The sequence below is a fragment of the Pyxicephalus adspersus genome, chromosome 10 (genome assembly GCF_032062135.1).
Source record: "Pyxicephalus adspersus chromosome 10, UCB_Pads_2.0, whole genome shotgun sequence".
Taxonomy (NCBI): domain Eukaryota; kingdom Metazoa; phylum Chordata; class Amphibia; order Anura; family Pyxicephalidae; genus Pyxicephalus; species Pyxicephalus adspersus.
The window spans coordinates 5,242,224-5,255,511 of record NC_092867.1 but is presented as its reverse complement, the minus strand read 5'-3'; the positions used below and the strand labels follow the sequence as shown (position 1 = coordinate 5,255,511).

At 45.0% G+C, this 13,288-nt stretch overlaps 1 protein-coding gene across 1 annotated transcript; it reads right to left on the bottom strand.

Annotated features, from left to right (window-relative positions):
* Window positions 1–6,226: 6,226 nt before the first annotated feature.
* On the bottom strand, window positions 6,227–12,424 carry TRUB1 (TruB pseudouridine synthase family member 1). Its single transcript, XM_072424353.1, has 8 exons — window positions 12,283–12,424; window positions 11,454–11,546; window positions 11,173–11,228; window positions 10,198–10,279; window positions 9,733–9,805; window positions 9,434–9,573; window positions 8,435–8,491; window positions 6,227–7,221 (listed from the first exon to the last, which is right to left on the bottom strand). The coding sequence occupies exons 1-8, from the start codon at window positions 12,401–12,403 to the stop codon at window positions 7,016–7,018; spliced, it is 828 nt and encodes a 275-aa protein (XP_072280454.1). The 5' UTR covers window positions 12,404–12,424; the 3' UTR covers window positions 6,227–7,015.
* Window positions 12,425–13,288: the final 864 nt, after the last annotated feature.

Here is a 13,288-nt window from a genome sequence, read left to right as displayed (position 1 = left end):
CTTTACCCCTAAACCCAGACTTATCAGGTGATGATGCCCAACCACTTCTTGCCTCTAACACCCCACCCCCTCACTCCCTACCCCCTGGCACTGCCAGCAAAATAGGGGGGAGTCTCTGTAAATTATGCGCAATTATAAAAATATACCAAAATCTGAAATCCCCCTCAAAAATGACTTTCAGACGATTAATAAAATGAGCCAACATGTCCGCTCTGTGTGCTGGCACTGCAGCTCTCCTCTCATTTCTCCTTCAGGTTCCATGATAAAAGCAATCGTCAGCACTAATTATCCGGTAATTCTTCCAAGCGATGTGACCCCGGCCTGACCTCTCCATTAATTAGCGAGATCAGATTCCCAGAATCCTCCAGTGCTGGGTGACCCCATCATCTGACACATGCCGGTGCTGCAAGGTCGCAGGTCTTCCCAGCGACAATCTCTCCATGACAATAGGGCCCATCGCATTCATTCTCCCTGATAAACCCTCTCAATCTTTGGATGAATGTGAATCTGGCAGCACCAAGGTCACAACTCCTATAATGTAACCGGCAGGGCGTATTTGGGATTAAAATTAGATTTCCGCTAATCTGGCTAAATAAATCACTTATGAGAAATTGTGATTAGGGTTCCTGGAGAACATTTTATTTGAATGATATCAGTGTAATATGGAATTTTCCCATGAGTCTCCGGAAACAAAAGCATTAGTTATTTTGTTTTATTTTTATTATGTTAATGGTACAATAAACCATAAACAATACAAATTAAATTGGGCCACATGCATGCCGGGGAGCCCCAATGGACGGTGGCATTGTATTGTAATATTGTATCCCGTTTTACTCATTGCCAAGGTAGAGGCTAAAAATTGTTAAAGAATAACAAGCTGTGGGGTAATGGCATTGTAAAAGGGGGTTTGGACCCCCTTTTTATTCCTGCATTTAGAGATCCAAAAAAAAAAAACATTAGGCTGTATTAATGACATATGACTATGGTGGGGACATTAGATTGTAAGCTCCTTTGGGGGACAGCTAGTGACATGACTATGGAATTTGTACAGCGCTGCGTAATATGTCAGTGCTATATAAATACTGTGTAATAATAATAGGTCCAATGTAGACTGTTGGAGCTGGAAGGTCAGAGCAGAGATCACAGTACGGATCTAGTCTACAGAATGGAAAAACCTCAGTGCAGCCCCTGTGGTATGGCAGGGGTGTCAAACTCAAATACACAGAGGGCCAAAATTAAAAACTTAGACTAAGTCGGGGGCCAAACTTGAAATTTATTGCAAAAATTGAGGAAGTTTACTACTTCATCCATAACTAATACCCTGCCACCCTGAGCAGGGTCAGGAGAAGGACCCCGCCAAAGCTGTGGAACACGACCCGGTCTTGTGGAGGTGGGCAAGCTGTGGCTCAGATCTGCAATGGGAGAGTGGGTGGGGATATGCCATCATGACATCACGTTCAGTGGCGTCATGATGGCACAACCCAGTCCACTCTCTCATCGGCCTGGCCCCTCTTTCAAATTTTATATTGTGGCCCCTGACTGAAATAGTTTGCCCACCCCTGCACCATGCAGTCTCAAATGGATTGAAACAAACACAATGCCCCTGGTAGTCAGGCACCATGTGATCATTGCCTAGGCTTTGTGTCACATGATGGGTGTACAGGAATATTGGTAATGTATTACATGTATTGAAAATAATGATGTGAGGTGGTAACGCGGGCAGGCGGGCCAGATGCAGTTCATTTTTGGAATTCTTTGGGGGGGCCAAAAAAAAAAAAAAGAACCATGAGGGCCAGATTTGGCCCACGGGCCAGAGTTTGACACCCCCTGAGCTATGGTGTCCTTACTTTTTCTTTTTTTATTTGCACAGATTTTGTTGATTACATTGGGGTCTGGGTATAATGGCAGATTCATGTTGATGAGCATTGAGCATTGCACGTCTTTGCACAAACGATTAATAATCCAGGAGGTGCCCATTCTGAGTGATGGGGATGAGATCTCCTACTGAACACAATGCACATGTTTTGAGGATGTTATAGGTAATTGTATTGATTTCAAAGCAGTAAATCCAACATTTCTCCAGATGTCATGGATTTTGGGGCACAGAAGCGGTGCCCATCAGGATGCCCACATCTCCCCCAAGGATATGAAGGTGTTAGGTTTGCATACATTACAAGGGGTGAGTTTATCTGGATGAAGTTGATTCAGTTGTATATATTTGTTTCTGGAGGAGTCCAGATGGTTTATAGGGCAAATTCCATACATTCAGCCAATCCTCCAAATCCAAGATGTCAGCTTGCCATTCTTGTTTAGGATTTGCCATTCTTCAATCTCCATTCTCTACAAGCATCAGCGAAATGAACAGTATACCATAGAGAAAGAGAGAGAATAGAGAATAGAAGGATTTTTAAGGAGCACTAGAGTTTAACTGATAAAAATAATTACTTTATTCATTTTTAAACAGTTCAAATTACAAAATACAAAACTTAACTTCTCAAATCATTAAAAAAGGAAGTCCCTACAGTGGTTGTTATTATAACAAAGAATTTCCTTCCAGGTAAGCGTAGGTCAAAGCCTGAAATATTGACCTGGGATCTTAGTTCGTATTTTATTTCTTAGGATATAAGTTACAGACCTACAACAAATCTCTCGCCCGACGCGTTTCGCCTGTCGCTTCAAAATGAAGTCAACGTCTGAATAATTCAATCAGCAGAATTCTCAATAATTTGTCAATTCCCGAACTTAAAGTCAATAGGAAACTAGAACTTCAAAAATGATGCAAATGATAGAAAATTGAAGCAGAATTGCACAGAATTTTATTTCTGCTAACCTGGTGAATCACTGAATAGGAAATTCATGAGAAATTGTGATTGAGATTAATGGAGAATGTTTTCATTTCAATACAAAGTCCAATTGATATTTGGTATTCTTCTATGATGCTCCAGCAGTGGAGGGATCAGTCATGCTTTTAAAGATTCTGTTGGTTGTTTCTTGAATAGTAAAAGAAATTAAAAAAATGATACAAATTTGGGAGACCCCATGGACAATAGAGCTGCATTGTATTGCATTAAATCATTTGATCTATGCAAGGAAAGATTGACAAAGACTGGGGAGGGGTAGATATTTCTATGATCTACTTCTGCATTTACACCACGGGTTCTTAACCTTTTGATGCCTCCTGACCCCCAATGGATTGTCCAATATGTTCCCATACCCCCTTTTACTGGACTGTGGAAATATTTACTCCTTATATTAGTTGCCAGTATGACTTCCAAACATGTCAACAGCTTGAATTTACTGTACTTTAGATATGAATGGCTGGGAAGAGAACATGAAATAAAAACAAAGGTTTGAATGTTCTCAAAGATTATATCGCGATCCATTCACCTACTACCCAAGTATAAATGATCACATTAAATAAAATAAATACCAGTACCCAGAGATGGAGTCACATACCCCCAGTGTTTGGTTCCTATACCCCCAAGGGGTATGTATACCCCCGGTAAGAACCTCTGATTTAGACATAAGGTCCAATGTGATGGAGATGGAAGGTGAGCAGAGATCAGGGAATGGGACTTCCAGGTCCGGGCTATATAAGAGAACCCTTAGTGTGTCCCTGTGGTTCGGGTCAGTGGTTACAGATCAGGCCATGGTGCCCTTGTGTATATGTCAGCGCTATATAAATACACAATGATAATAATATTCATATTACAACCACACTGGGGTGATCATCCTGTCTGGACTGGGACAATGGCAAACACAATATCATAGAGAGAGGAATGCGGTCACACCGGTTCTGTCGCATTTTATGGATATTCACCTCAATCAGCTGCCATGAATCCGGCTCCAGGATAAGGACATCATTGTTTTGTATGTGTTACCCTGAGGGAATCATTCTGTATATTAAGAAAGGCAGCCTGCAGCTTTCCAGGGGAAACTACAAGTCCCAGCATGTCATCTGAACAATTCCTTCTGCAAAACTTAAATCATCAATAATGACATCAGAAATGTGAAGTGATATTATACAAACCTAAAACAGAAACCAAAAAGAGCAGAAAACAGAGAAAAAGTAATCTGTATATAAGGATACATTGTGTGTCTTGTTAGGTATAGAAAGAAGCAGTGGTGGATTAGTAATTGTCATATAAGGGGACGCTGTGTGTTTTATTGGATATAGAAGGAAGCAGTGGTGGATCAGTAATCTGTATATAAGGATACATTGTGTGTCTTGTTAGATATAGAAGGAAGCAGAACTGGATTAGTAATTGTCATAAAAGGGGACGCTGTGTGTTTTATTGGATATAGAAGGAAGCAGTGCTGGATCAGTAATTTGTATATCAGGGGACACAGTGTGTTTTGTATAGCTGTGTATAGGGAACAGCTGTAGCTCATTGCAGCTTCACAATGGACAATCGGCTGACAATTTTTAGCAGGCCTGATGGCGTATTGTCCAATGGTCGCCGTTATTATTTTTTCTTTGTCTTCAAAATACAATGTATAGCGCCAACATATTATGCAGAGCTGTACATTAAATAGGGGTAACAAATGACAGACGGATACAGACAGTGACACAGGAGAAGGAGAGGATCCTCCCCCTAGGAGCTTACAATCTAAGAGGTGGGGAAGTATCACACAATAGGAGGGGAGATATGGATTGGTGGGAAGTAGTGAGGGTTTAGGAGACAGAAGAAGACGGGTAAGTGATGTTGAAGAGTTGGGTTTTGAGGGCTCCTTTAAATGAGCAGAAAGTAGGAGCAAGAAGAATAGGACGAGGAGACCATTCCAGAGAGTCGGGGCAGCTCTAGAAAAGTCTTGGAGCCGTGCGTGTGATGAGGTTATGAGTGAGGAAGTTATTAGTAGGTCATTGGAGGAGCAAAGAGAGCGGATGGGGGTATTCTTCTATCAGGTCAGAAAGGTAAGTGGGATAAGAGCCGGCGAGGAATGTGAAGGCAAAGCACAGGAGATGAATTTGATTCTAAGGTGAAATGGAAGCCAATGAAGAGAACTACAAAGAGAGGCAGCAGAAGAGGAGCGATGGGAAGGCTGTGTATTGGGTAGGTAGGTGGGTAGGAAGGCTGTGTATGGGCGTAGGTAGGTAGGAAAGATGTCTATGGGGTAGGTAGGTAGGTGGGAAGGCTGTGTATGGGGTAGGTAGGTGGGTAGGAAGGCTGTGTATGGGGTAGGTAGGTAGGTTGTGTATGGGGTAGGTAAGTGGGATGGCTGTGTGTGGGGTAGGTAGGTGGGAAGGATGGATGAGTCCGGCTGCAGCATTCATAATAGATTGTAGGGGAGAGAGTCCGGTTAGTGGAATACCAGAGAGGAGGAGGTTACAGTAGTCCAGACAAGAGATGATAAGAGCGTGTACAAGGAGTTTGGGGGTCTCTGGGGACAGGTAGGGGCAGATTTTGGAGATGCTGTGCAGGTGAATGTGACCGGACCTGGAAATGTTCTGAATATGGGGAATGAAATCAGGGTGTTTAACCATTTCACTCCCAGAGCCTTCTTTACAAAGCCTGGAGATTAGGAAGCACCAACACTTTCACACAGTGATACCATAAGGTGAAAGTGCTCACCTGGGCTGACAGGATGTGGACGGCTTTTTCTGTCATCTAAGTTCTCTGTCCTTATAATTCACTATAAATTATTCCCATCAATTCACTCATAACTTTCATTTATACATATAGCATTTCCTATTGTGACAGCTGTGCACTTTAACAAGCGGCCACTAGGTGGCAGGAGTCATTGTTTTAATAGGATTTAATAAGAAGAGTTTGGAACTCTTCTCAAAAAATTTCAGATGAGTTGACAGGGGAATTATTTATAGAGTCCAATGTGAGGTATTACCCCTATGGTGGTGAAAAGTGTGGGTTTATTTTCAGTTTAAAGTGTGAACACAATTATGGGATTATTATATAGGGTGGAATGAATCCAGATGCCCTTAGTATGAGGGGGAGGGCATCAAAGGGTGGAGGTGAATGATGGTACACTAGGAAGATGAGAAATGACACAAAAGCCAAGTGTATGTCATATTTTTTAAGGCTGGATCCACTCTGACCTCAACCCCCCCCCCCCCCCAATTTGCGTAGCATTCACGTCATAGGGTGCTCAGGTACCGTTATTCTCCACCCACAATTCAGAAATGATTTACCTTCCCCCGTGTTTGATGATTGCATTGTATGTGTGGAAGTTTTACATTTGGGGGGCAATGGAAAAATCAGGACACAGATTATTTATTTTTTCTTTTATTTGGAAATATAATAAAAGAAAATAATCTAATGGGTAAATAAAAGCTAAAAAACATCGGACAGCATTACAGAACCTCCATAACACAACTCTGCCACTTGCTGGTACCATATGTATTATATAGCACCGACATATTCCGTAGCGCTGTACAGACTCCGTGGTCATGTCGCCATCTTTCAGAGGAGCTTACAATCTATTGTGAGGGGGAGGCTTTCATTGCATAAGGAATGCCAGCTGCCGGACACCCCCCCCCTCCCAACATAAATGGCACAAAACCGGTCACCCAGAAAGGCCGAAGCATTTTAATTGGGCCCAGACTTCTAAACGTGTCACTGCACCACCGGCCACAGCTGAAAGCTTGAAATCCCACCCGTGCAATAGATATAATGCATTCTCGCAGGATTTGAAGCTTAGCCAGTGGGAGGGGGGTTATGTCATAATAAATCCATTGGTGTTGGGGGGGGCTTCTGTTTGCCAGTTCAGCATTAGGCGGCATTGATTTTCCCTGGCACCCTTGCTATGGCTAAGGCCAGGAAATGTGTTAGCCTGGTTGCATCATTTTAAATTATTGCATTGGATGCCTATGGAGCCCTGGCATCTTCACCCAGCACAACGGCTTCCCCCCGGTGCCGCAGCTACAGACGCCGATGTCAGCAATCTGATTCTCCGGAAGACGAAGCGCATGGCGTGGCCACATTCCAAGCTCTCATCTTCACGGATTTTCAGCTCACATGGCATTTAAAGCGCCCACCCAACGCCGCGCCTTTCACAGTCACTCCCCGTCTTTCTTCTGCTGGCTCTCCTCTGTCTTAAGGCGTTTGGCCTCTGGCTCCCCCTGCAGGAGGTGTGAATATTCCTGCAGGGACTGGGCGACCCGTTCAATGTTCCAGCTGTCCTCTCCCAGGGCGTGATCCTCCAGTGTGAACGGACCTTGCTTGGTGCGGGTCAGCTCCTTCACGCTGGCACAACTCGACAAAGCTGGAAGAAGAAAAAACAGCATTGAAAACCACAAACCATGTGACATGATCCGAGTCTGGGGAATTACCCACTAAAAATGATCCCGATGAACCGGGCAGGGGTGTGCTAATGCGGGATTACAGACTGGCGTGGGGGGGGGGAGGGGGTTTATCTGTTAATGCCCAGATAGCGGGCGAGGGTGAAAGAAAAATCAAATCCTCCTGTAACTGCAGCCTTTGGGGACTACAACTCCCAGCATGCATAATGCAACTGATAAAAAAAAAAATATGCCAGGTACACTTGTTTCTGAACCGCAACATTAAACCAAAAAAGGTTGTTTTAAATGTTCCTGAAATTAAAGAAATGCAATTAAACCGCACGATGTCACTTTCACTTTTCATAGGGTGACAACACAGTGTCCATTAGGTGGCAGCGTTGTCACCCTTGCACCCCAATGCTGCCAAGCAGACCGGTCAGATCTCATTTTTCACTGCTTTGGTTCAGTCCCTCCCCCAGCCTGTGATTGGACAGTGATGGAGTGATGAGCTCATCCCCCCCACTATCTCCTCCTATCAGCATAGCAGCCCACTATAGAGGAGTACAAGTGATTGGTTCCTTGTGTTGCTTCTCCCTTTCCCAGTCTGAGCTGTACAGGAGCAGCAAGAAGACAAATTCTGGTATTTTTATATTGATTGCATAGAGCTGCATTGATTTCTGTCTTTTAGATGGCGGCTGAATCAGAGACAAGCAAGAGCACAAGACACATGATTCTCCCGCCACGTGTATTCCAAGAGGCGCCGCAGCAGCGGGGGGTAAATATCTGGGTCAGGGGGTCAATGGCGACCAGAAGCTGGGAAGACAAAACAGGAACATCCGCCGAGAGAGAAAAAAAAAATCAATATTCCTCCTCTGTGACACCGCATGACAAGCGCTGACCTCGTTATAACAGCGCAATAAAAGTTTTTTTTTTTATGAATATCTGCTGCATCAAATTGTTAGGGCAGGGTCTGGCCCCAGGGCTATAAGTAACATATTTCAAGCACTGAGGACTACAGGAGGAGCTGAGCACCGACACTCCCTCCATAGAGCGGTGACTATTCATAGCCCCCCCTGCTGGTAATCACATGACATTATTAATGAGCAGCTGCAGGACTCAGAATAACATGGTCGCCCCCTTCTGGTTCTTTATGTGCCTTCACTTGTTTGAGCCGGGGTTCCTCTTTAAAACACTCACCTTTCCCGATGTCTCTGACCAAGCTGCGGACATAGAAGCCACCGCCGCATTCAATGTCTGCAAAGGGAGAGAAGAGAGTAGAATATCAGAAATGATTATTATTATTAAACAGGATTTATATAGCGCCAACATATTACAGAGCGCTGTACATTAAATAGGGATAATACAGAGAATCACTCGGTGACTGAATAATTCATTTATCTGCATGTGAAATGTTCTACAGGGAAAACGATCAATGTTATAATAACACTGACCGCCATCGATTGATGGAAATGCTTTGTTATCTGAGAACAATCAGGACTACAGGACACCTCTGTCATATGCTAAGGTGTTGTGTAGTCCTAACACTTCCTGGCCTATGGTGACAACATTTCTCCTCTATAGAAACAGCACAGCGAGTGTTGTCACCCGAGTGCAGGAAGTGTGTTACTGGGTCAGGTAAAGACCCAGCTCGGCAACTAAAAGGCAATGCAATTCTCCAGCAGGGGGTGCTAGATGCTCCTCGTAGCTGTCACTTTGACCCCCCCCCACATTTAGGCTTCAGCGGATTGTTTTAGGTATAGAAAAAAAAGAGAGAACCATCTGACAACATCCATCCACTTGTTTTATGTATCGGTGGATGTGTGCGGGGAAGGCGGCACCATCCATGCAGAGTTGCATTCAGAAGCTGAGATAACGGCGTGCCGCGGACAGCTCTGTTCTGCACCAATTCCTCTGCACAGACAGCGCTGCAAGGAAAATGAGACTTAGAGTGATTTGCTGCAAGCAAAAAGAAATAAAAACTGACAATTCACGCAAAAATTGTAATCTGCTGCAGATCTCAACTAGAACTTGGGAAGGGTTGCAGCAGGGGGGGGTCAGATAAATGCACTCAGCATCAGGCGGCCGTTCTGTTTTGGGGAAAACGTAATCAATAAAAACACAACGAGGAAGAAGCAAGACAAACACTCGCCACTGGAGGGCAGCAAAGGGCATTGTTATCCATAATGGGGAGCTTACCGAGGGTGAACAGAGGGGGCTGGAAGTCTGTTAGGGTCATTCCGTAGACAGTGACCGGCCTGGCGGGCTTTTCCTCCACCTCTACCCCTTCTCTGACCAGGCAGGAGAGTCTCTTCCCGTCCTTCTTCAGGGCTGAGAAACTGCAAAAGAAAAAGTTATAAATCTGCACCACCAAATTATGAAGGGGGGGGGGGGCAAACTAACCATTACCCTATACCCCACATGCTGCTATAAGGGGCCCAGGTGCCGTTATCCTGCCCCAGACCCTGGATAATGACCAACCCAATCCCTGGACGTACAGCGGGGGGACTTGCATGATGTCCCCTGTGAAGCTCTTCAGCGCCTTCTCCAGGTCCTCTCTGGTGATGTGATCTGCATGTAAGGGAAACAATGAACAACTATAAGTACAAGTTCATTACCTTAACAAAAGATCTTCATTACAGATCATATGATGGAATTAAGGAAATATTTCCCCGCCACCACCATGCTTCACAGTTGGTATGAGATTTCTTCTACTAATAATTTTTCAATGCACATCTGATGTGTCTATGGTCAGACATCAAGGTCTTTGATTAATCAATTCATTGTCTCTGTCCCCTTCCCATCCACATGATCCCCACTATTCTGCTCAATCAGATTGAGTCAGAGCGCCCCCTGCTGTCTAAGTCAGATCTGCACTCTGGTGTCTGTTGAAAGCTGCAGATTTAATTAATGGCATGAAGGTGTTCTGGTTTTAATGAGGTTTTGAGGATTGGTCTACATACCATACGGCTTCTCCTCTGTCACGGCCCCCAAGGCGTCCAGAGTGTCGGTGCCCTTCCCCAGCTCACCGATCGCCGTGTATTTCTATATAGAGAAGAGGAGAGAACGCTCAGGAAGTCACAGGGGTCAGGATCCTGCAGCCACAACCAATCTGGGTGCAGCTTCATACCGTGGCCACTTACCAGCACTGATGAGACCCATTATAGCTCACCTTCTGCCCTGGCTGTACAATCTCATTGCGATCATGTGGGGGGGGGGGGGGATTGGTATATAATGTGGGTGGGGTCACCAAGAAATAGAACTGGCAGGCAAGAATTACCCTGCACAGGTCTGCACTGCATGCAAGTTGTTTAAATATATCTGGGCCCCCAGTGCGTAGGCTGCTGCATATTTCTCCCTCCTTCCCATTATCCGGCTCTGCATTTCTGTGACTCAACCACTAGGGGGCCACCAGAACTTTCTTTTTTACAGAGAGCCGAAGTGGATTAAAGGGGAGGGGGTTAGATGGGGAACGAAAGTCGGACGGGGGGTAAAATCCACACAGACCGCCACTTAGAATTAACAGATTCATGCTTTAGGTGGACCTGTCTTTACAATTCACACAGATCAACCAGGCATGGCGTCTTTCGGAATCACAATATATGCCCCATGTTATAGGGATGGGGGGGTGTTAATGAAGTCATGTACTAGGGTGACAACTCCTCTGTAGTTACAGTACAGTGAATGAGAGATGTTACACTAAGACAGGAAGTATGTTATTGGCAGGATCACAAGTTGATAATAAAAGACAATCCTGAAAAAGAAAACAAATGCAGCTGCCACACCTAAGGACAGAAGTGCAATGAGATTTTGCTTTAAAGAAACAACCTGTAACAAGCATTCAGCACTGGGGGATTTGTTTCACTAGCTGCATGCTTTTTCTGGGTCAGCAATTTGCTAAGTAATGAGGGAAGGAATAATATGACAGGTACACTTACCTTGCTCCCCCCCAGCATGGTGCCCAACATCTTGGTCCCATCTCCAATGCCAACCACTGCAGAGAGAGATTCAGAGATTCAGCGGAAGCCACCAATCACCCTCCATACACACAGAACACAAGAAGACGCTACAGCCTAGGTCAGCCATCAAAGAATTCCGAGCTTCCTAATATAATGTCATGTATAAAAATTCAAAGCCCACCCACAAGGGTCCTGTACTGACCCAGCTCATATATAACCCTGCCCCTGCACATATAAAAACCCACCCCACAGACACTCACCCAGCACGCCGGAGGCAGAGCAGTCCAGGGTTCCTCCATGTCCAATCTTCAGCGTCTGCCTCCTCCTCTTCCCATATTCCTTTAGCCCAGCCTCTGAAAATTAAAGAGAGGAGAACCCCAAGGATTAGCATGACAACTGACATCCAGAATAGCTGACAGTCCAATCACAGATCACCAGTAGGACCCAATCATTACACAAGGGGGAGCCATTCTGTGATCCTTGTGACTGTGATCTGTCACAAAGATGGCGGGAGCTCCCCCTAATGGACATAGCGAGGATGCAGACCTAGGAACCCAGCAAAGGGATGATGGGAGCTGCCCCTAATAGACACAGTGGGAATACAGGCCCAGGAACCCACCACCAGGATGGTGGGAGCTCCCCCTAAAGGACACAGTGGGTATACAGGCCCAGGAACCCAGCACAGGGATGGTGGGCGCTCCCCCTAATGGACACAATGGGTATACAGGCCCAGGAACCCAGCACAGGGATGCTCCCCCTAATGGACACAATGGGTATACAGGCCCAGGAACCCAGCACAGGGATGATGGGAGCTCCCCCTAATGGACACAGCGGGTAAACAGGCTCAGGATTCCACCAAAAGGAGTGCAGAAAGGACTTTTTGTAAAATGAAAGGACATTCACATACATTATATCATGCACTGACATGTGGGGAGTCCATGCAGCACCTTTTGGCCAGATGTAGTTTGCAATGTACAGCAGGGCATTGCTGGGTGTTCTAGTGCCACTGACAATGAATGGTATTAGGTTCTGGGGTGATGGAACACATATACATTGATATCTATATACAGATGTTACCCATCCCCCTACCTCCTAGCAGCTTCCTCTTCAGCTCATTCAGGCTCTGGGCCGATGTGGGCCCTTTGGGTTTGTGGATAGGGAAGAGCCCATTGAGAGAGAGCAATCTTCCTGCCTTCTCTGCAGCAGCCATGCCTTTTCCTGGTAGCAGCACACCTGTGACGTCAGCAATAAGAGCCGAGCCCTGGAGGATTCTGGGAGATGTAGTCTTTCCTGCAGACACAATGGCTCTGTTACTCAGTGAGCTCTGTTGTTCCATATTTCACCTTTGCAGTGACCCTGACTGCTCTGCTGTCTTATTATTATTTTACAGTATTTTTATAGCTCCAACATATTACACAGTGCTGTACATTAAATAGGGTTGCAAATGACACAGGAGGAGGAGAGGACCCTGGCCAGAAGAGCTTACAATCTAAGAGGAGGGGTAAGTAGCTATTAATATATATATAAAAAAAACTAAAAAGTGAATTTTTATGTATTTTCTGCCTTGAATTGGAATCATTTTGACATTTTTGCTACAAATATTTTTAATTTTTGCAAGTTAGAAAAAAAAATGGAGCTGGAGGTTTTCTGCAGTATGATCTCACACTAAGCATTTCCTGAGCTTGTAACAATATTCCATGGGTGACACCAACATAGGAAGGAGGAAAATGTGGCGGGATCTCTTTCAACAACCCTCCGCAGCCCCCATCACCTGCCGCAGATCTCACAACAGCCGCAATTATACATCGATGTGAGTGATGCCGGAAATCCTAATTTCCCTGAAATTTCAGCTAAAATCTGGAAAATTTACAGAAATGTGTATACAGCACCAGGAATAGATTGTTTTTAAAGAAGAACTCTGGTGTATTTGCCCCCTTCCTCTATTTTTACAGAAAAGCCCCATCACATGACTTTTCCCTGCAGTCTTCTATACCCAGTGACATCACAGGGGGCTCCCCTTATTCCTCCAGGACTAGGCACACCCTGTATGCTTATGGGGCCCCTTGTAGGAGGTTGTAGAAGACAGCCTGGGCTC